Source organism: Paralichthys olivaceus, chromosome 1 (genome assembly GCF_024713975.1).
Source record: "Paralichthys olivaceus isolate ysfri-2021 chromosome 1, ASM2471397v2, whole genome shotgun sequence".
In the NCBI taxonomy this organism is placed as follows: Eukaryota; Metazoa; Chordata; class Actinopteri; order Pleuronectiformes; family Paralichthyidae; genus Paralichthys; species Paralichthys olivaceus.
The window spans coordinates 1,205,715-1,230,350 of NC_091093.1; the positions used below are offsets into that span (position 1 = coordinate 1,205,715).

At 42.1% G+C, this 24,636-nt stretch overlaps 2 protein-coding genes across 5 annotated transcripts in view; one reads left to right on the plus strand and one right to left on the minus strand.

Moving 5' to 3' along the window:
• Window positions 1-8,926, minus strand: part of spg21 (SPG21 abhydrolase domain containing, maspardin) — a 59,197-nt gene extending 50,271 nt beyond the window's left edge. Inside the window, exons 1-3 of one of the 3 annotated variants that reach the window (XM_069522436.1) lie at window positions 8,637-8,926; window positions 7,529-7,591; window positions 2,454-2,615 (exon numbers count right to left, since the gene is read on the minus strand). In XM_069522436.1, the coding sequence (XP_069378537.1) occupies window positions 2,454-2,615; window positions 7,529-7,591 (225 nt within the window). In that variant the 5' untranslated portion in view covers window positions 8,637-8,926. The remainder of the gene's footprint in view (window positions 1-2,453; window positions 2,616-7,528; window positions 7,592-8,636) is intronic. The other 2 variants (XM_069522479.1, XM_069522517.1) reach the window with 2 other exon arrangements.
• A 2,239-nt stretch (window positions 8,927-11,165) lies between these two features.
• Window positions 11,166-24,154, plus strand: pdcd7 (programmed cell death 7). Of its 2 annotated transcripts, none has more exons than XM_020079985.2 (5): window positions 11,166-12,266; window positions 17,837-17,975; window positions 18,617-18,847; window positions 18,926-19,010; window positions 23,095-24,154. In XM_020079985.2, the coding sequence occupies exons 1-5, from the start codon at window positions 11,292-11,294 to the stop codon at window positions 23,216-23,218; spliced, it is 1,554 nt and encodes a 517-aa protein (XP_019935544.1). In that variant the 5' UTR covers window positions 11,166-11,291; the 3' UTR covers window positions 23,219-24,154. The 2 variants fall into 2 exon arrangements, with proteins under 2 accessions (XP_019935544.1, XP_019935545.1); XM_020079986.2 differs by having other exon boundaries at window positions 23,124-24,154.
• The last annotated feature ends 482 nt before the right edge of the window (window positions 24,155-24,636 follow it).

A 24,636-nucleotide genomic window follows, 5' to 3' on the forward strand; every position in this document is an offset into this window, starting at 1 on the left:
CTGGTGAACTGGTGCAGCCAAAACAACCTTGAGCTCAACGCTCTAAAGACAGTGGAGATGGTTGTAGACTACAGGAAGAACTCAGCCTCACCTGCCCCCATCAACTTCTGTGACTCCAAAGTCTTTCCGCTTCCTGAGAACTATCATCTCCCAGGAACTTAAGTGGGAGCTGAACATCAGCTCCCTCATCAAGAAAGCTCAGCAGAGGATGTACTTCCTGCGGCAGTTAAAGAAATTCAACCTGCCAAAAACAATGATGGTGCACTTCTACACAGCCATCGTTGAGTCCATCCTCGCATCCTCCATCACCATCTGGTACGCTGCTGCCACTGCCAAGGACAAGAGCAGACTGTAGCGTGTCATTCGGTCTGCAGAGAAGGTGATTGGCTGCAATCTACCGTCGCTCCTGGCTTATCCCTCCCACCCCGGTCACAAACTCTTGGAGACAATCCCCTCTGGCTGCGGTCTATCAGGACTAAAACCTCACGCCACAAGAACAGTTTTTTTCCATCCGCTATTAGCCTTATCAACAAGGCCCAGAACCCACCCTGACACTCTTTCACACTCCACCTCTTCCTCCATATGTCACATTGACACTGCATTCACAACTCTATGCGTTACATTAACGCTCAGCTATATACTAATATTGGAAATACTCTGCATACTGTGAACACTATAATTACTCAGCTGTACTGCTCTTCTTATTTCTTTTTTTTACCTTCAAAAAACATACTGTGTATATATTTTTATATTTATATTGTTCAATTTTAATACTTGATTTTTTTTTAATCTTGTTATATTTAGAGATGCCTGACGTGCACCAACAACATCATAACAAATTCCATGTATGTGCAAACTTACTTGGCAATAAAAGCTTTTCTGATTCTGATGTCAATCTGGACCAAAATCTCAGAGGAATGTTTCCAACACCTTGTTGAATCTATGCTATGAAGAATAAAGGCAGTTCTGAAGGCAAAAGGGGGTCCAACCCAGTACTAGCAAGGTGTACCTAATAAAGTGGCAGGTGAGTGTATATCGATATCAACTGATCTGAACACATGCACATAAAAAGTCGCATGCTGAGCCAGTGTGCCTGTGTGTGGGCACACCATTGCTCACCGATAACTAGGGGTGGGCATTCGATTAGATTTTCATAATCGATCGTCGGAAGAATTAACAATCAATTTTCAATTAATCATTCAATTTTTTAAATTAATTAAAATACATTATTTAACTTTTTATATATTAAAAATGCAATGAAAATACAAAATACAGTATAAAATCCTCGATGAGATCTTCATTACGAGAACAACTCTTGTGGCAGTTAAACTGACGTTCAATGGTTAAACTTGAAGATGTGTGCTGCGGTGCTCTAAAGCAGAGGAGCCTGCAGCTGCGAGCCGGCACTCTTAAACATAATTGACCCTTGTTTGTTCCAAAATAATAATAATAGAAAAAATCATGTTAAAAAATAACTTAACCAAAAACATAATAATACTAAGTTGTGACAGGTTTTGTCAGAATGTAACCCAAAAACTAACCAAAAGGCACCGAGTCTAAAAAGAGGGTGAGAGAGATCAATTAGGCTACTTAACAAAGCCTAATAAAAATAACTAGTAGCAACACCAGTCTACTGATTTTTGTTGATAAAGATAAGCATGTTAGCATGCCCTGTGGTCAGACGTGACCGCAGCCTTGTGACCGTCAGTCCAGCCGCCGAAAACACCCACTCTGAGGGGACTGACGTTGCCGGGGTGCATAGGTACCTGCGCACATTATTCGCATTATTCAAGCATTTCATCGATAACAAAAATAACATGATCGACGAAATTCTTAACGATCAAATATCAATTTGTCGATTAATCATGCCCATCCCATTAACCGTTTCATCCATACTCCTAGTATAAAGTCTGTAGAAATTCAGGAGAATTCATGGGGAGAACGCAGCAGGGGATCCCCCACTGGATTCCCCACGAGTGAGTGGGGGTTGATAACGCTTCTGACATGTGACAGATGCAAAAATGAAAAAAACAAAAGAAAACAAATATCTCATGGTGAAAAAGCAGAACCACACACATCACACCAACCACGATGTCAAGAGAGTTTGTGGCAATATGAACTGACAAAGGTGTCGGGGTGCTGTAAACATGATCACATGATCTCTGCAGTTACTTCCTGCCTCTGCCTGCTGCACCCGGCTGCTCCACCTCTCGCCAGAATATTGCCCAGGATTTACTTGCTGTTGTGAACATCTGTGCAGAATGCTGTACAGACCACCATCATACAGAATTACCCAATCCAAAACAAAAAAATCAACAATGGTCCCTGGTGCTCAGGTCCTTTGCAAAACAATAGGATCATCACACCAGTCAGTGCTCGGGCACTGCAAAACAATTAAAGTGTGAAATCACAGCCCATACCAGGCTGCAATGTGTTTTTAGTTATGAACTCACCGAGATGACTCTGTAGCCCCAGCCTGTCAGAGCCAATAGCTGCTGGAAGAACACCTCTGCTGTCCCACTGACAGGAGGAAGGAAGATAATGGGACACCTGATGCTCTTTGGACCTGCATCATACAGCGACCACACCTTACTGTCATCATCATCAACAATAATCTAGAGGAGATAGAAAAGTACACAATGAGTTAGAGCACCTATGGCAACTTTTTGAAAATGTGCAAATTTCAAACCAAGCGTGATGCATCTTCTTACAGAATGAATAATCCATGGTCATGGCATCCTGAATTAAATCATACAACAAGTATTCATCTCTACAAGAAGGGTGGTGAAAAGGGCATATATGAGAAGATTAAAAAGAAAATAATATTAATTTAAAGGTACAGTGTGTAGAATTTTGTGATATCTAGTGTTGAAGTTTCATGTTGCAGCTGAATACCCCTCACCTCACCCTCTCCTTCCAAACATATAAAAGAACCTTTGGAAGCCTTCGATTGTCATAAAAACTCCAAAGGTGATTAGTTTGTCCAATCTAGACTAATGTAAAAAACATGGCAGCCTCTGTAGAGAGGACCGCCTCGATGTAAATATAAAGTATTTAAATATAAAGAGCCTTTTCTGGGGTAAAGAAAACTATAATTCATATAATGTAGATGAAACGAACTAGTGAAAACATCATGAGGATTATTCTACATTAAATTTCTGGTTCCTTTTCACCTTAGTGAATCATATCAGAATTTAAAATTTGGTCAGTGCAAATAAACAACCTCAACAATGAAATGTTGTGCTGATTGTACGTTTTCCTTCCACAGTATGCCTGTGGCCATATTGCCAAGAAACAGAGTAGTCCATGATCAGCTCCTTTGTTTTGCTGACGTTGAGATGGAGGTTGTGGTCCTGGCATCAAGATGTCAGGGCTCAGACCTCCTCTCTGTAGGCCGTCTCGTCGCTGTCGGTGATCAGGCCGATGACGGTGGTGTTGTCAGCAAATTTGATGATGGTGTTGGAGCTGTGTGTGGCCACGCAGTCGTGCGTGAACAGGGAGTAGAGTAGAGGACTGAGCACGCAACCATGGGGGGCTCCAGTGTTGAGAGTCCGGCTGGAGGATGTGATGTTCCCCATCCGCACTGCCTGGCGTCTGCCCATCAGGAAGTTCAGGATCCAGTCACAGAGCGCGCTGTTGAGCCCGAGGTCCCTGAGCTTGATGACGAGCTTGGAGGGCACAATAGTGTTGAATGCTGAACTGTAGTCAATGAACAGCATCCTCACATACGTGTTCCTCTGGTCCAGGTGGGAGTGGGCATTGTGGAGGGTGAGGGTGATGGCGTCGGCTGTGGACCTGTTCTCCCTGTAAGCAAACTGCAGGGGGTCCAGTGAGTTGGGGAGGGAGGAGGTGATGAACTGTTTGACTAACCGCTCAAAGCACTTCATGATGATGGGGGTGAGTGCAACCGGCGGTAGTCGTTGAGGCAGATGGTTTTTGTCTTTTTAGGGACCGGAATGATGGTGGACTCTTTGAAACAAGTGGGGACTATAGACTGGAGCAGTGACTTATTAAAGATGTCTGTGAACACCTCTGCCAGCTGAACTACACACACCTTGAGAGCACGGCCAGGGATGCCGTCAGGCCCAGGAGCCCTATGTGGGTTGATCTTTTTTAGGGATCTGCACACATCTGCACTGGTTAAAACCAGGGGGCAGGGGCAGGGATCCTGAGCCTTCTGTACCTCCACAGCCGGGGTTCTCTCAAAGCGTGCAGGCAGAAAGTGATGGTTGAATTCTACACAGCCATCATTGAGTCCATCCTCACCTCATCAATCACCGTCTGGTTCGCTGCCTCCACTGCCAAGGACAAGGGCAGACTTCAGCGGATCATAAGGTCAGCTGAGAAGGTCATCGGCTGTGACCTGCCTGCCCTCCTGGACCTGTTCCACTCCAGGACCAGTAGGAGAGCAGGCAAGATCATTGCTGATCCTTCACATCCCGGTCACCACCTGTTCCAGAGACTTCCCTCCGGAAAAAGGTTTCGGGCCATCAGGACTAAAACCTCTCGCCATCTGAACAGTTTTTTCCCCGTGGCAGTGGGGCTCACAAACAAGCCCCCTGCTTCACACTGACTCTGCACCGCACTGACTCTACCCCACCACACCCCACCCCCTGCACATAATTTATAATTTATTATATACTACTGGCACTATCACCAATCTCTGCACCTTCGCACAGCACGTGCCCATAACCCTGTTACTCTGTTACTGTATATATGTATATACTTTATTTTATTTTATTTTATTTTAATTTTATTCAATTTCTTATATATTGTTATTTCTTATATTGTTGTTTTATGTACATAAGTAGTGCACCAATGACACCAAGGCAATTTCCTGTATGTGCAAACATACCTGGCAAATAAAAGAATTCTGATTCTGATTCTGATTCTGAAACGTGTTCAGTTCATCTGGGAGAGATGCACACACTCCATCGGCACCACTTGTTGTTCTTTTATAGTCTGTTATAGTTTTTATTCCAGACCACATGTTTCTAGCGTTGGATCCCTTGTATTCAGACTCCACTTCGTTCTTATTGTCTTTTAGCACTGCTAATAGCTCTCCGGAGCGCATACCTGGAGTTCCTGTATTCATCCAAATCACCAGCGCTGTGCGCGACGGCCCGGGGCTTTGAGTTTGGCTCGGACCTCGCGATTTATCCAGGGCTTCTGATTTCGGAATGTTAGTACAGTAATCCATGGCACGACGTCATCGATGCATTTGCTGATGTAGCAAATGACCGCGTCTGTGTGTGTGTTTATGTCCTCCTCCTCAAACACACACCACTCCGTGTTGCTGAAGCAGTGTTGGAGAGCAGAGTCTGACTGCTCGGTCCAGCGCTGGACTGTCCGTGTCACAGGTCGGTCTCTTTTCAGTCTCTGCCGGTAAACGGGAAGCAGGAGAAGAGATATGTGGTCCGACTTGCCGAAGGGGGGACGGGGGAGGGCTTTGTATCCATTGCAGAAAGGAGAGTAAACATGGTCCAGTGTATTTCCGACGCGCGTGGGGCAGCTGACGTGCTGATAGTATTTTGGCAGGACTTTCTTCATGTCTGCGCTGTTAAAATCCCCGGCCACAATAAATGCAGCCTCCAGCCTTGAAGTCTCTGTCCTGTCGATAACTCCGTACAGCTCCTCCAGCGCTGTGTTGTTGTCAGCGTGCGGCGGCACATACACTTTCCTTCTAGAACTACAGATGTAAACTCCCTCGGCAGGTAAAAAGGCCGCCATCTGATCATGATGTGCTCTAAGCTGGGAGAACAGTCCAAAGAAATTATCTCCACATCTGAGCACCAGTTGTTTTTAATCATAAAGCAGACACCCCCTCCCTTACTCTTCCCTGAGTTTATTGTCCGATCCTGGCGATGAATGGAGAATCCATGCGGGACAATGGCGGCGTCCTGGATCGAGGGGTCAAGCCAAGTCTCCGTGAAAACCATAACGTTACAGTTCTTAATGTCCCGTTGAAATGCCATCCTGCTTCGGATTTCATCCAGCTTATTATCCAGGGATTGGACATTTGCCAGAAGTAAGCTCGGTAGAGGAGGCCGGTTTTCGCGTTTCCTCAGCCTGACTAGGGCCCCGGCCTGGGATCCTCGCCGTCTTTGTGTCCTGCGCCCCGCGCCAACAGGTAACCACGGATACTCGCCATTGTTGTTGTTTGCTGGTCGCAGTGGTTTTTTGCTGTTTGCCAGCGACCTGATGAGTAAAAGTTGTTCTCGATCATATTGAATGATAGGGCTCGCTTGGGCGGTTTGCATGCTGCAAAAAAAGTTAAAAATAGACTGAAAAAGTACAACATAACGACACTAGAAATGAGGAGTTGGTGAGGAGCTCGAGACACGGCAGCCATCCTCGGCGCCATCTCCCAGACCACAACTTTAACTTATTATCTAGGTCAGCAGGGCTTCATTTGTTTGGCCAAATATAATGACATGCAGAACGTGAATGCATGGAACACCATTTATCATAGTTTTTGCCATCTTTTGTGATAGGGATATCGCGCATGTTGATATCTCAATGGGGTAGATTTTCGATTCATTGTGTAGCCATACTATACATTGTCCAATCTGAGTCTAGACATGTTTGATGACCTGGTGTGACAACATTTAAATGCCAAAATTCAACATTACCATAGCACCACCTACTAGCAACAGGATGCACACCTTAACAGGATGTTACATTTAACTCCCTTATGCACTGTGCAAACGCATAACAAAAAACGAAGACTTGTCAATTAAACTCCAGGAACTACACCTCAGCACACCCAACGAACACAGACTGTGAGGGCCTGACCATCAATGCCCGCAGCTTTTATCATTATTATTAAATGAATTGGTATTCCTATCATTAATAACATCATTACATCTATAAATATCACTCTTCCCATTTTCATTATAACAACCAGTCTGACATAGCTTGAATAGGACAACTACTCCTGGTCTCCTTGATGCATCAAGTCTACATCGCACTCTTCTGCGTAAGACATCAGCTGCTGCCTGAGTTCTCCTTTCACCAGCTTCCAGGACACTTCAAACACAATTATGATTCAGCCTTCAACAATTTGAATGCACAATGATGCATCTCGATGCATTTCAATGTATCACATTGACAATTATCTATATTACTGTCTAAGACAGTGGTCAGTGCTCTCCAAACTGATTTGATATTCATTCAGTTTAACCTTGCGTGCTGCACCTTAGGCTTAAAAGGACAAACTCTGATTATAACCTTTACTGTATCAAGGTGGCCCCGCTTGGACTTCTCTTGGTAGCACGACTACACTAAGGTGTGGTGCTCAACAGGTGACTCTGCTGTTTTCTAATCACTCACAACCATTCTAAGGTAAAGAAATAAACAATTCATACAATTTATATGAAACACACAGGCGAAAACATTACTAGGATTATTTTATATTCATTTTGTGCCAATAGATTCCTTTCACCTAAAAATTACACACTAAACCTTTTAATATTGTGTGCTCACATGCATCACGATCGTTAGAAATTATAAATCATAAAATACTTACTCTCCTCAAGGGCACTGTGCTTCTGAACCAGTTGTAGTCAGGAGACACTTTAATCTCCTCCATCTGATGTCAAAAGCAGAGAAAGGACAGACATATTCATAGACAGTCAGAGAGAGACAGGCACAAAAACACATAATCAACATAATCACAGACATAGACAGACATTCAAAAACAGATAGTTGGAGAAAAACGGAAAAAGGAAAAAAACTAACAGAGGACAAAGGCAAACTGTCAGAGACAGACAGACAGAAAAACAGTCACACACATACAGTCAGAGACAGAGATAAACAGAATGAGATGGAAAGGCAATGACAAACAAAAATCAGAAGTCAGTCACAAACACTCAGACAGTAGAGACCACAGAGACTGACACAGACACGGAGAAAAATAGTCAGCACATACAGAAAGAGACAGAGACAATTAAATGGGTACAGTCAATCATAGATATACAGAGACAAACAGAAAGCCAGTCAAAGACAATATGGGAGAGAAACACATTTATAGACACAATCAGAGACTTTCAGAGACAATTCCATGTCAAATAATCACACTTTTGGGCTGCAACGTCATAGAGCTTAGTGGAATTTAGCATGCTGATTTGGTCATAAAAGTCATGTAACAGATGTAACAGATGTTTTTTTTTTAATCATAATTAAGAGATATATGGGCTAACCTTTTGCGGGCACTCTGGACTTTCTCTGTCCTTGATACAGCGATATTCATCTGAACTGTCTTCTACATTTAATATAAAAATAACTACATAAATCCCCATTTAAATAACTAAACTATACCCATCAAATATTCACCAAAGTTGCCTTAGGTCATCAAGACGTCCAGAAGAATTGATCTTTGGTTTTTAAGTTGTTGCTAAAAAATCATTACTTATCGGAAGTGTCATCACGTGACAAACGACAGTCAAAAAAACTGCCACCGACAGAAAGATAGTTACGGAGATGGTCAGACACATACCGTTGAAGACATCAAGTCACAGACAAACAGACAGACATTAGAGACAGTCAAAGATTAACTATCTGGCACGATCAGAGGCTGAGGACTTGGTGAAAGAAGAAATTAGCCGTGTATAAATATGATTTAACGGTGCTATTACCGTGGTTGTTGTGGTTGTTAGTCACCGCGTCCAGAGGACCTTATTCTTGTCTCGGAACCATTCTCCGGCTGCTGCTTCCTGGTCATATGACTTCGGTTTCACACACTTCCGCGAAGCATCTGACACCGCCCACCAATTCACCGTCTAAATAACAGATGCGAAGCCTCCGTTTTATCTACAGCCAGTGGCAATAGGACCACACGGTGTCAAACGCCTGTCCGTTAAACCATCGCAATGTTATTTACTGCAATGTGTTCACTGCTTGTTGGCAATAACAAAGGAGTGCTTGTGAAGGTTCTCTTCAGAGATAGCGATGAACCATGCGCATTACCGCCACCTGGTTAGCCTCCGGTATTGCATGAACAGTGTACTCTACTAGAGTGAGGGAAAAATACCAGTTTCAAGGCCAAATGTATTCAATTCAATTCAGTTTTATTTGTATAGCGCCATATCATAATATACATTCTCAAGGCACTTTACATAGAAGGTCAAGACCTTAAAATCGTATTAATTAACAACATTAACAGAGAGAAACCTCTAGAACCAGACTCGATGTGGGCGATCATCGACCAGTTGGGGTGAGCAAGAAAAAAAGGGGAGGAGAGGTGAGATGGGTGGAAAAGGGGGAGAGAAAGAGGTGAGAGAGACCGGGAACACTTGAGCACCATCAGGTATTAGATCTGGAACTAGTTAAAATGTAAACAGTAACAGTTTAAATACTATTAATTATTATTGATAACAGTCACAATTCATATAATAATTAATTACTGAAGTATTGTTGTTAATAATAGTAATAATAGTAATAGTTGTTGTCCTACAGTTCTGGAGTCAGCGATATCTGCAATGAGAGAGAGAAAGAGAGAGAGGGACTATGGGAGAAAAAAGTTATTGACATGTATTATAATAAATAAATGAGTGTGTGTGTGTGTGTGTGGGGGGGGGGGGGGGGGGGGGGGGGGGGGCAGAGAGACAGAGAGAAGTGGAGAAGTACTCAGTGGATGATGGGAGTTCCCACAGCAGTCTGACCTACAGCAGCATAAATAAGGGATGGTTCAGGACTCACCTGATCCAGATATAACTATAGGCTTTATCAGAAAGGATAGTTTTTAACTTTAAATGCAGCGATGGTGTCTGGCTCCTGAACCCAGAGTGGGAGCTGGTTCCACAGGAGAGGAGCCTGGTAGCTGAATGCTCTACCTCCTGTTCTACTATTACAGACTCTAGGAACCACAAGAGAGCCTGTTTTTTGGCAACAAAGTGATCTATTCGGATAGTACGGTGTTATCAGCTCTTTGATATATGAAGGGGCTTGATTGTTAATGGCTTTATATGTGAGGAGCAGGATCTTGATCTGAATTTTACAGGGAGCCAATGTAGAGAAGCTAAGACAGGAGTAATATGATCTCTCCTTCTAGTTCCTGTCAGCACTCGTGCTGAAGCATTTTAGACCAACTGGAGGCTTTTTACAGACTTCCTGCGGCATCCTGATAATAAAGAATTACAGTAATCTAGTCTAGAGGTAACAAATGTGTGGACTAGTTTCTCAGCATCCTTCTTAATTTTCTTAATATTGCGTAAGATGGTAACATCCTGTAACTATCTTGGGGGGGTGGGGTTATTTCGAAAATCTAGGCTCCTTTCGGGTTTCCTCGTAACATCCTGTCACTACAGGGGTCATTTGTGGGGATCTTAGAGATGGTATGTGCTGGCTGAATTAATAGACAGCCATCTGTATATAGGGCAGCCAGTCTGAGGATGTGCAGGACTGCTGTATCACCTGTGCACCAGCGGGAAATAAATCACTTCAAGCGATCTGAACTGTACCTGTATTTGTATTTTTGTATATGCCTCCACCACTCGGGCCAGCTAACAGGCTGCAATGCTGTTTACCCCTGCAACTCCTAAAGTGTTTTTTGGACTCAAACACTTGACCCACCCCTCCCTCGGCATTGTGTTGAGTTGATAATTAGTGAATTTTCCGCTATCACTTTAAGTAGCCAAAAGGTATAGCCATTTTCAGACATGACCTGCTCTTGAAATCTATCTACTCATTCCTGCTTGCTGTATCAGCACATTGGGAGGACCGGGACAGTTCCACTGTTGATGTTTGATATAGAGAAAGTGCTGCAGTGTATGAATGTGTGTGTGAATGGGTGTATGGGAAACTATACTGTAAAGTGATTTGAGTGGTCATCAAGATTAGAAAAATGCTATATATTGGGAGACCATTTACACTATTCCACTTCAGACATTTGGTCAGATTTTGTAAATTGGGTTGGGGAAGATGTAAAAGAAACTCTTATGCGGTTAAATTCATTCATTTTGTCGAAATTCTTATTCTGCATACTGTAGACATACGATATATTTATACAGAATTAATTAATATTTATTTGATGCCAGTACAGGTTAGCTGCATTTTTTACTGTTCTTCTACGTGAGTTTTTATATTGATGAAACGAGACATGACAAGACATTGGCTGCAGTACCACCTTTGGTCACTATAGGTGGTCGGCGATGTAGTGCACTACAAAGGTAGAAGTTGAAGTGAAGAAGAAAGCTGATCGTTATTGCTACCCTGCTGAAGAAGTAGGCTAACGAGTGGTGATCGTAGATTGTATATAGTGCAAAGCAAGTGTTGCCTAGAAACTCTCAGACATGGACAACCGATGTCTGCACCGGGCTCTGTCAGAAAAGCAGGAGCATCCTGTCTATACTGGCGGCTTTCTGCAGAACCCATACGTCGACAACAGGCACCCGTCAGTGGCTCCTGAACCGACTCAGTGTTCTCCTTCGCTGGGACCAATACAGCCGGACCAAGCCGCTCCTCTATGGACTCCACCGGGATTTTTCAGTCGCACTTTGTATCTACCGTCTACCAGAGTAGATGGTTTGGGAGTGTATCGTTTGGACCTTCCATATGCATTTGACCCCTCCGTCCCTCCGCCTTCCTTCAGCTGCCCTCCACCGAGACACTTAGTGAACATGGTACCTTCCGCCCCGTTAAACGCGTTTAGCAGCCTCCCGCAGCTTAGAGTTGGCCCTCCTGCCCCATATGATGGTTTCCAGTCAGTGTTCGTCACCGATGATAATCGGCAGCAGGAATATGGAGATCACAGTGACCGGGGGCGAGTCATGGTCTTAAGAATGAAAAACACCCTTCAGAGGAAGCAGGATACACAGTGGCTTAGGCGGTTCTGTCAGAGCAGGGCTAAACTGTCGAAGATCACAAAGATCCGGCAGCAGCATCGGTCCCACCACTTTAACCGCTGTGTCCATGGCCTGAGAGAGACTTTGTACGGAGCAGTGGAGCTAGTCTCAGCGATTGAAGAGTCGCATCATTCTTTGAAAGATAACGTGGAGAATGGCTGTGTGTGGACAGACTCACAATTGACTGTTTTCCAAATGAAAACAATGTTCCTGGACAAAGTGAAACTCCTCAGTGAAGGAGACTGTTTAAACAAATTTAAAGCTAAACTGTGTCGTGTTGCTCAGAGGAGAGCCCGAAGCCTGAGGGCTAGTAACCTGATGCAGCAGGAAGAGAGAGACCGACGGGAAGACATTTCTGAGAAAGAGGCTGCTATAGATATATGGAGGATGAAGCAGGTGAATCAAGTACAGGAAAAGATGAAGGTAAGATAACGTGTCAACATAACATTCAAAGATGTGATCACCTCAAAACTACGGCAAGCTTGTGAGCAAAGGTAGGTAAATCATCTTGTGAAGTCCAGGGCGAATTCACCTCCTCATATCATTGCAAATGTATTTATAATTGTACACAGTATGATAATATTGTGGCAAGCTCATGTGAGAATGAAGAGGCATCCCCAGAGAACTTTCTTCCAACTCTTCACTTGCATTCCATACCCTGCAAGACAGCAAGGTGAATGGTTTATTTACATAGAGTAGAAGACTTTTCACATGAACAGTGACTGGACCCCCATCACAGGCAGCACATCCCATAGTCCCGGTGGCTGCACAAGTTAACTCAAATGAAGACAACACAAACCAACCAACAAATACACAAACCCATAAGAACCAAGTGTGAACATCAACCAAATATCAGCCAAAACAGCTACACATCACCAAAACACACAACAGCTCTTCTCTGAATAGATGGTTTCTATGTTTGGAGGCTTTAATACAAATGAAAGGGTAAAACTCCTTTCCGGTAAAGTAAAAGGAAGTTTATAATAGGTAAACATTTTTAAAATAAAGAATGATTACTTAGATTAAGCATGTGTGTGTTTAAGATGAACATTAACATTTAATACATAAAATAATTATTTTTGGTGGAAAAATTAGCTTACTGTTGGACGATGAGGCTGACGACGTGCTGACATGGTGCTGACGTATTGCGGTGAGCATATTGTGTCACTTCCGTTGTCCGTGTATTGAATTCTTCTCTTTTTCATCTCTCCCTATTCTGCTACTCTCTGACTCACTGAAGCTAACTTTGAGTCACATTCACAGTTGTACAATACTTTACACTCACCTCTCCCTCTCTTAGCGACTTGTTTGCTAAATCACTGTGATTTACATACTACCCATGTTAGCTTAGCAATTTAGCATTAGCAGCTAACAATGGCTTCTCCCTCTCACTCTCCAGCCCCCCCAGCAGCTCCCACGTCTCTAATAAATTTTCCCCACCCAGCGAAACACCCGCCGAGGAACAAACTCTGGTTATTGGCGACTCTATTTTGAGAAACGTGAAGTTAGCCACACCAGCGATCACAGTTAAATGTTTTCCTGGGTCCAGAGCGGGCGACATAGAGTCCTATTTAAAATTGCTGGCTAAGGGTAAGCGTAAGTAGAGTAAGATTATTATTCATGTCGGCAGTAATGACACAAAAATCAATATTGATTCGGTGTGTACTAGGGGTGGGCATTCGATTTAATTTTCTTAATCGAACGTCGGGAGAATTAACAATCAATTATCGATTAATCATTAAACTTAAAAATTAATTATTATTTAAAATAAGTTAAAAATGCAATGAAAATACAAAATACAGCGGGCTTTTCCTGGATGAGATCTTTATTACAAGAAGAACAACTCTTGTGGCGGTTAAACTGACGTTCAATGGTAAGACTTGATGTGTGCTGGGGCGCTCTAAAGCTGAGGAGCCTGCAGCTGCGAGCCGGCGCTCTTAAACCAAATTGACCCTTGTTTGTTCCAAAATAATAATAATTTAAAAAATCGTGTTAAACAATAACTTAACCAAAAACATAATAATACTTAGGTCTGACAGGTTTTGTCAAATTGTAACTCAAAAACTATCCAAAAGGCACCGAGTCTAAAAAGAGGGTGAGAGAGATCAATTAGGCTACTTCACAAAGCCTCATAAAAATAACTAGTAGGCCTAACTCACATACAACTTCATCAGCAGTCTACTGATTTTTGTTGATAAAGATAAGCATGTTAACATGCTCTGGGGTCAGACGCGACCGCAGCCAGGTGACCGTCAGTCCAGCTGCCGAAAACACCCGCTCTGAGGGGACTGACGTTGCCGGTGTGCATAGGTACCTCCGCGCATTATTCGAGCATTTTATCGTTTAAAAAATAACGTGATGGATGAAATTCTTAACGATCAGTTATCGATTTGTTGATTAATCATGCCCATCCCTAGTGTGTACATATGCAAAGACAATGTCGGACAGCCGCACATCATCCTTTCACCGCTGGCTGTCGAGGTGGTGTCCAAATAACAACGTGGGCTTTGTAGATAATTGGCAAACTTTTTGGGGGAAACCTGGTCTGATTAGGAGAGATTGTATTCATCCCACTTGGGATGGGGCAGCTCTCATATCAATTAACATGACAACGCTTGTTAGACATTCCACACCATGACAATCCAGAGTTGAGACCAGGAGGCAGAGTCGCAGTCTTACAAGCTTCTCTGTGCTTCTATTTGAACACTCATCCGCACAATATCCTATAGAAACTGTGTCTGCCCCCCCGACCACCTAAACTCACTCAATCAAAAGCAAACAGGACAGGAGTAATATATTCAAACCTAATAAAAGTTAACACAGCCAATATACCGGTAAAAAAACACAGAATTATAAAATGCGGTTTATTATGTATCAGGTCACTCAATCAAAAATCACTATTAATTATTAATGACCTGGTTACCGATCACCAAATCGATCTAGAAACCTGGCTGCAAGATGGAGAATATGTAGGCTTAAATGAAGTGACGCCCCCAAGCTATATTAATACTCATACTCCTCGAAGCACAGGCAGAGGTGGAGGGGTTGCAGCAATCTCTAAATCTAACCTATCTACCAACCCTCGACCGAAAGAAAAATTATAACTACTTTGAAAATCTTATAATCAGCCTCATCCAAGCCTGAAATCACATAAACCAATTAATCTAGTTATCATATATTGTCCACCTGCCCCTTACTAAGAATTTCTATCTGAATTCTCTGAATTTCTATCAGAACTAGTTCTTAGGACAGATAAAATAATTTGCCAGGTCATGAAACTTCGCACACATGTCCACGCTGATGACCTCATACGTATGTAAAGGGTATCGTGTGGGGGTGGAGTTGTGTCAGGTTCCGAGTTGTGTCTGGTTCCGAGTTGCAAGTACTCTGGCCCGCTCAGTGCTGCTTGCAGCCCTTGTTTGATTTTAAGGTCCTGACCTTCTATGTAAAGTGCCTTGAGATAATGTATATTATGATTTGGCACTATACAAATAAAATTTAATTGAATAGATAAATTGCAGCAGCGCAGCCAATTGCTGACAGAAATGTAAACACAGCAACATAGATCAAACTAATCAGCATTCTCGAATATGATGCCTGAAGGGCAACTCATTTGTCGTCCTGAGACACCAGAAAGGCTTGGCTTGCTTGACGCAGTCATGTAAATGCTGTATTTTCTTTCCTTTGCATATGGCAGGGATAGAGACAACATGGACTCTTACAGGAGTAAGAGACATGAAACATTGTCTGAAAACACTAAGAGGCATCAGTATGACCTTGGTAGATTAGCTGCATTTTTCTCCCAGCCGTTCAAAATCACGATATTTCAAGGAAAATTTGCGATAACAATATTTATGACGGTATAGATAAGTAAATACTGAACAACGTTTTATCGATGATTGCAGCTTACAGGCAGCAGCATTTATTAGTGGAAGCAAAATGAAGGGCATCTTCCATTCTTCTTTTCCATTCTTGCGACTTTAGTACCATGTGTCTGGTTGACCTGTATGATGGCCTTGTTTGTTCTCACAGCCACTTGATCATCTTTTGTGTTCTTTCTGTGACCATTTTGAGCTGAGGTAGGCCTATTTCCACACAACATAACTAGGGATGGGCGATACATAGAACACAGTATGTAGACATACAACATTTATTGTGCCCCCACTGTAATCATACAGTAAGCTTCGTTCCATCGCGGGCTCTTCGGATTGTAAGGAGTACCTTTTAAAAATGACTGTTGGATGGAGGACTGGATCAGTTCCTGTTGTTTCTGTCCCACATTCTTGCGACTGGAGCTTGGGGTTGTCTGCATTTGCTGGCACTCTTCATATTCGATAGCATGTTTACTTTTTAGGTGGTAAAAGAGATTTGTCGTGTTGCCGGTCTTAACTAGAACTGTTCCCCCACACACTCTACAGATAATGTATTTCTGCTGTACGTCGGACGGTTTGAATCTGAACCAATTCTAAATAATGGACGTTGCACCAGTCTTTTTAATCTGTTCTACCCGCTCCGTTTCGCCTTCAGCCATGTTGTTTACCAGAGGATAGGATGCGTTAGTGTTGTCACGGTGACAACATTTTGGTACCAGTACTATCATGTATTTTGATACTTTTCTGTACTTTTCCAAATAAAAAGAGAACACAAAAAATGTCATTATTGACTTTATTTTAATAGAAAATCTTAGAACTATAATATTATGCATCAGTAATTAAAATAAAATACCACAAAGACAGGCTTAAATTTATTCCAGCACTACTTTTGTGGACAGTGGAGGGGGCTGGCATTGCTTGCTTTTAGCACTGAATGTGGCTTTTTTTCATGGGTATATAAGTTATAACCTGTTGTTCTCTGAACTCCTTGTGCAGGTCTGGGTGCTTTTCCTTCAAGTGTTTTGTCAAGTTGGAAGTGCTTCCACCCTTGGCCACACATGTTTGTAACACCGTTTGCACAGTGGTGCATCGGTGTTAATGGCTTCACCGTGCTCATTTGTTTTCAAGCCGAAGTAATTCCATGTAGCACTTCGTGCACGTGGTTTATCTACGTGTTGCTGCGTGGTGATGGTTGCAGCAGCTGCCATTCTCTCTCTGCCCCTGTCTCTCTCTCTCTTTCTCTCTCACTCGCTCGCCTGCTCGCCCTGGCTTGCTCACTTCAGCTCAAATTACAATGCGGAGACGTAAAAAAAAAAAGAAACTGTACTGATGCACCCCGGTAGTACCCCGGTACCAATTTAGTACCGGGGTACTGATGCATTTAAAACAACCTAGGATGCGTGCGTTGCAGCAACCGGCGGCTCCAAATTTCGCGTGTCGGGGGTAGATTGCGTCATCAACATGTGTTATCGCGATAGAGCATATAATTCAAATCTCTATCATAGGCCATTTTTTTATCGTTTATATCACGTTTACTAATCATAACACCTACACATTTTACAAAAAGGTAAAGGACATTTTTATTAACTCAAGGCAGGAATAATTGCCTATGGCAATATGACCAATGAAAATAATTGTTTTGGGACTGCCTGCCTGTCTATTATGAATAGACATGGGAGTGTCTAAATTTAAAGCAATGATCACAGTCCCAGCCTGAAAAGATCCATTTGTCAATATCGACGCATTGTCACAGCACCACCTGCTGGCGACAGGAAGTGACAGGTTTTTATACATTTATTCACAGCTGCTCGCTGCTTTACAATATACAGCTCAAAAAAGCTCAGACATGCTCTCACAACATGGTCAGAATTATGACATTCCCTCAAACCGTGTAAACATTGAGGTGCAGCGAAAGTTAATCCATCGTCATAGGAGACGGAGTTATCATAACTCCACTGTGCATTGTCCAGTCGGTACCAAAATGTAAACCAGTGATCACAGTCCCAGCCTGAACAGCTCCTTGTGTCAATATAAAGTCAGCGTCATAGCGCCACCTGCTGATCAGTGGAAAAATTTAGTTGTTTTTAACAACTCTCTTTGGTCTCTGTGTTTGTGTATCAGGAGCAGGAGCTGAAGCTGACTGCAGACCTGGTCCTCTGTGAGGTGAGGAAAAAACAGGCAGATGTGAAGAGGATGCAGAACATTCTGAGATCTCTGGAGAAACTGCGCAGGCTGAGGAAAGAGGCAGCAACCAGGAAAGGTAAGAGGAACATCGATCCTTTCTTCAGCCCCTCCAGTCCCTTCATCAGTCTATTGTGACGGAGTCAAAGTGTTACACTTTGGAGGGAAAAAAGTGTTTTGTGTCCTCTCAGACTGCATTACTTGAGTTATCTAAAATCTTACCACAGTGATGAACGGACATTAGATTGTAACTCACATTCAACTCAATTCCTATTTGCTAACATGCTGTACGTCAAGAGGTTTTGTTGGATACCATTGCATAGTAATCACACAGTCCATGTGAAGGAAAATTTAAAATACACAGGCAGACTGGTAATCAGATTATTACTTAAGGAGTTTGTTCTTTCACACTGTCTTATGGTTATGCACCTGTTTTATTTATCAGTGCACATGAGATAATAATTTTACATTTAATCTCTACATTAAACTGACTTCAGTCACTTCACACGATACCGGTCAGACCATCAAAATAGCTGACATGGCTTTTACATAAAAGTGACTGTGTTAATTTGGTTATGAGACCAGCCTGTTAAATTGCATATGATTAAGGTGAAGAGTGTGAGGTGAGTGTGTGTCTCAAAAGGCAGTCTTCTAATACCACAGAAAAACAGAGAAATCCCTCTGGTGGAGCAGCCTGAAAACTGTGTCTGTGTGTTTAAGGTATCATCTCAGAGCAAGAATGTGATAAGGCATTCAGCAGTCGACTGGAGTGGCTGAAGAGTGTGATGAAAAGACGGACAGTGGTTTACTCAGCAGAGGAAAAAGCTCTGATGGTGATGCTGGAAGGAGAGCAGGAGGAGGAGAGGAGAAGAAAGCAGGAGGGACGAGTGAAGGAGGAAAGTGAGACACAATTAAAGAACAAACAGAGAATGGATACCATTTTATTTGGAGGTAATATTTTACTAACAGCATGATTAAGTCACATGTGTATGGTTATTGTTAATTATTTTTGTCTTATTTGATTCCTAGATGATGATGTTGATTCAGTCCTGCAGCCATTCAGAAAATATTATACCCAGGCTCAACGCTCAGTGCACGCTTTAATACGAGTCAGGTGAGGTACATTAAATCACTTATATTGGTATAGGCTAATACCCCATCATAAATATGCACCCCTCAGGAATGGCCATACTCTCTACAGTACATTGTGTTAAGAGCCTCAAGGCATGGGGTTGACTGCTAGGGAAGTGCGGGTTGGTTTATCTTTTGTAGATGTGACAATAGGGGAAATTTTGAAGATTAAATTGTTAATTCAATCTAATACTGCAGTAGGGTTAATTTTGTTTATCGATCACATTTTATTTGTATAGCCCATATTCACAAATCACAATTTGTCTCATAGGGGCTTTAACAAGTTATGACATCCTCTACCCTTAACCCTCAACAAGACTACCAAAAAAAACCTTTTAAAAAAAGAGAATGTAGAAACCTCAGAGAGAGGGATCCTTGAGGGATCCTTGAGGGATCCTTGAGGGATCCTTCTCACAGGACAGAGGTAATGACGTGTGATCTACTGAGTAGGCCACATGGCTTTCATAGCTCTGCCATAAAGCCAGTAGCCTGTCAGATTTACCTTTTTACCTCTCTCAACGTTATTGTGATTAATAGGCTGAAACACTTGATGACACCAAGGTACAATTTATATTTTTAATATTAATATTAATATAATATATTTCATTACAACAACCAGTCTTACAGAGCTCAAATGTGATGGTTAAACTGCTGTGTGGCCCAAAAAAGGTTATTAAATTATGGTCTGATAGAATCGGATTATGTGGAAGTACTATTAAATGCTCGATTTTGATACCATATGATATTACAAGGTCAAGTGTGTGGTTACAGCAATGAGTAGATTGGTGTACACACTGACTGAAACCAATTGAGTTTTATATTCAAATGAATGCAACCCTGAGGCTATCATTATTGTTGTCGACATGAATATTAAAGTTACCGACAATAATAACTGTATATGTTTTTAAGAGTAGGCTTGATTAAAAATTCAGTGAATTCCATTAAAAATTCAGAATAAGCCCCAGGAACATTGTAAAATTACAGCAAATATGATTGCTGTTGTGATTTCTTGGATGGGCATGGAAGACTAAGAACAAGACTTGAATATATGTCTTTGTCACTGTCTGGTCTACACTTGATGGCCTGGACCATAATGCTTGATTAGTGGGCATGGTGTAGCGTCACATGGACACAGGAAGTGACACGTTCATCCATCCCGCGTTGCACAAAACGCATGCAACACGGAGCCGTTTCGCCCGGTCCGTGTCCGCAGCTAACCCAGACATGCACAGGTGCGAAAGCCCACCAGTGCTGCTTGCAATATTTCCCTGTGTGATCCTCGGGAAAGAAACTAGTCCTGAGGCAGGAGTTGTGCAACTTCCAGTCGTTGTCAATGTAGTGCACGATCAGGCTGTTAGTTTCATGGTTTGGCCGTGTTTGAAGCAAAAAACTCCACCGATGATACTGTAGCTGCGAGTTTGAAGCGGCATGGTTCATACATACAAGCAGAGATATGTAACCTTATCAGTACTTTCCATCCACCGTTTCTTGAAGACGTGTAACCTCTTGTTCAGGAGGCTTCTTCAGTTCTAACTGACCAATGGGAGTTTCGGGTATGTAACCTCAGTGGATCTCTTTTGGCGATGAGAGTCGTAGGCAGGTCATTGAAATAAATAATGTGCTATGTAAACATGTGGATTGCACCTTTTAAACACAGTCTGTGAACATTACTAGACAGTGTTTAAATAAAAATATAATAAATATATATCTTACTGATCTCCAGTCAGTAACATATCACAAAAAGAAGTGTAGAATAATAAAGTAGAACAAATATCTGCCTCTACCACTAAATCAAAGTCATAATAAATATTAACATGTGAATTGTCCCTTTTAATTAAATTAGATAAGAAAAAGAAACACTATATGAACATTAATATAAATATTAATCTTAATTATCACCAGTCAGTACCAGTAACACACCACACAGACTAAATTGCACGAGTATGTCCCTGACTGCCATAAAGATCCAACTGTATGGTATATCAACATTTGCTGGTTTTAAGGATGACCGAGTGCAATTAACTATATTTACTCCGGTGTTAAGCAGACGCTCTGAGGGGGCACTTGTGGCTGGTACACAAAGGTACTTGCAGGCCATCTTGCACTGTCATGGAAAGTTGATTTTGTGTGCCTCCCACCAGGCCAAGGGATGGCCATCTCCATTAATGGCAGGAGTCATTAGATAACTGTTAAACTGTTAAACGCCTCCGTGACATTTTCAAGTAACACAGGCAAAGCAGGAGAGGTCATACTAGTCTTGAGAAAGCTGCCAAGAGACCTCTTTGCCTTTTCCCCAGAGGGTTATTAACCTTGTTATACGTAGGTCTTGCTGATTCTAGCATTTCTGTCTTCAGTCAGATCTTAATGGCAGGGATGTTGTCTACGCTGATTTACTGCGTTTTGAACCTAGGGTCCATGTACGATGGAACTTCCAAACGCTCCCTGGTGTTGGGGTCACTATATTTGTCATTGAGGTATGCCAGGAACTTGGTTTTAATTGATCTGGTTAGGTCAGTAAGCTCAGCCAGGACTGGTGTGGCCAGAAGGTGGAGAACTGGCTTGAGGTAGGAGATGCTACAACTTGTCTCCAGAAAGCGCATCATCTCAGTCCAGGAGAGAATGCAGTGCCTTGTGAATAGACTTTGAAGCCTAGTTTATGCTTCTGCATCACGTCGACGCTGTACCTACGCTGTCGACGTGACGCAGTCGTTGATCATTCGAAGTTCTGCGTCGAGGGAACGCGTTGCTCTGCAATTCACCGCCATGCCGCTAGGGGTGTGTGGCTGTGTGTTTGTGTGGTTATAGCTGAATCCTCGCTTTTTCTTTCGTAAAGTAAACAACAGTAAACAATGGCGACCGAGGTGGAGCAGCTGTATTTGGAGTTGGAGCTCATCAATATTGAAGAACAAATGCTTATATTGCAAATGTTGAAGCGCAGGCGACAGAGAAGACGTTTGCGGAGGTGGTCTGTACAACGAGTAAGAAAGACCGGAAAAAGCAACTGCCGGAACTTATGTTCTGAGCGGACAAATCACAGCGCTTGCGGTTCTCGTCAACGCGACGCGTAGTTAGGATTGTTTGGAGGTGCGTGTCAGGCTACGCCGCAGGGGTCTGCCTCAACGGCGTATCTACGGCGTAGGTACGTTGCTCTCCTGTGCTGTGCCGTCCACAGCTTTCAACCAACTACAATGCTCTCCCCAGACACCCAGTCACACCCCAAATCCAGTGACCCTAATGACTGACATAATAGCTGGGTGGGTCTACAACTTACAGCCATTCACACAACAAACTGCTTGTTAAACATAAAGACTCTCAACACAGGCAAAGACCCACAGAGGTTAAATACCTAAAACCTCCTGTTAATCATCCCTCTATATTGAGCTTGTAGGATAGCCTGTTGGTCTTTGGAAAAAGAGACAGCATAACACAAAGGGCTGGTGTTACAATAGGATATAATGTGATTTCACTCTGTGGTACCAAAGGAGCTGGAATGTCAGAATGGTGCAATGGCACAATGTAGGTAAACATTTTTTATGTTGTGACTTTCAACTACCAGATTTTTATCAGTATTTTCTTACGCACAAAAACTTGAGTACAAATCATTTAATAAGAAAGAGGTGTAATGCAGTTGAAAGTTTCAAAACAGAAATGTTACATTTGCACAATATTTCCTCATGGTTTTTGTTTGAGCTTTGAATGTAGCTCTATTAATCACGTCTTCTACTGCAGTGATTTAATGACAGTGACTAGAGAATTAGCTCCACCAGTTTTTCTGTTCATATTCACACATCAGGAGAGGAGGGACACAAGACTTAACTTATGTTTTATGGTTGAGAATTTCAGCGTTGGCCCTAATCGCCTAAAGTTCTCAAATCTTATTGTCTTTAAAATGATCATTTTGCATCTTCTACATGTATCCTCAGATATTTGTATTTTTTTCATTTTCGCATCTGTAGTGTGTTACAAAGGTAAATAACATGCCCACTCACTGTGGATTGTCTAGCTCTAAAGGAAGACCTAAATAAGGAAGTACTTGTTTGGACTGTAATATATATTTATTTTTTTAGGAGAGAGTGGGATGTGTTTATTGTTGCAGCGGATCATCCTGATGGTTCTCCGGTTCCTCAGAGGTGGATCCTCCCAGACCCCCCATCACACCAGGACTGGGCCTACACTCTGCAGACATACTAAGACAGACTCCTTATACGTGTGGAAGGCCTGTTTGTATAAAACCTCATATGGAGGACATGAAAATAAGACAAATGCACTTCCTCAGACTGGACCAGCACACTCATTAAATGTATTCATTTTCTGTCTCTCCCTCCCACAGCAACACAGTATCACACGGTCTTCTTAAAATGTCAGCAATACCAATATACTGTTAGATAATGAGAGGCCTTGGTTTTTTTGAAATACTGACAGAATAATGAACTTATGACTCAAGATTTCATCTTTGATTTTTACATTTGTACTGAATTTTTAGAAAAAAATTCTGTATTTCAGACCTAAAAAGTGACGATGTGATAACTGCAGTTAACTCACTGCAGCATGGTGAGGAGAAAAGCGATGTCACAATGTACATGTGACATCATCCACATATGTAATAAGGTCTAATGATGACTGTAAACAACCTGATGAAATGCAGGATTAATGAAACCTAAATGTAGACCAACTAATAGTTTAATTGCATTGTGATATATTCTCTCGTACAAAACGAAATTCTTCATTACATATTTATTTCACGATTGAACAGATTAACTTGTAATGGTTGTACCTCCCCGGCTCTTGTTAATGTATTTAAGCGTATTTTTACCGCCATAATAACATTGTATTGTAATTTTTATTGTCATGTTTTCATTCACAGAATTGGAACAGAAAAGGAAATATAGGAATGCATTTAATTTACCAACTATAGTGTGTATGAGTACATTTTCATTCAGAATAATTATAGGGTTAAGGGTTTAATAAGAAAACACTTTAACAGTTTATTAGGGGGGTAGTAACCTGCATGGTTCCTACCTTAAATTGTATCCAGTAATCTGCCTTTCCTCCCTACTACAATTGTTTGTGTGTGCGCGTGTGTGTGCGTACGTGAACATGAGCAAAATAAAGATAGTTAAAGACTGACCAAGCCTCTCCATCCTCTTTTTTCTTGTTGGGGTGTTGTAAAGAAATAATTGGATTTGCCAGTCAGCTCGCAGCAAAAGTTACTCAGTGACGGCGGATTTACCTGAGACAGTATCAAGGCTTTTTTTGTCGTAGGATTATCAATCAATCAATCAATCAAATTTTATTTGTATAGGTGTGACATCCTCTTTTTCCTTAACTATCAACAAGAGTAAGGAAAAACTACCAAAGAAATCCTTTCAACAGGTAACAGAACATAGAAACATCACAGAGAGCCACATGCCACATGACCCCTCCCCCAGGATGGACAGAATTGCAATAGATGCCATGTGAAATGGAGAAAGGTCAGAAAAATTAAAAAGAGCATGTCACAGAATCCTCTGTTGGGGTTCTCTCACCAGGATGCACCAGATAGCAGGTATGACTTAGAGCTTTTTACTTGTCATCTTACAGGCAAATACACATACACGCTGGCTCTGCCA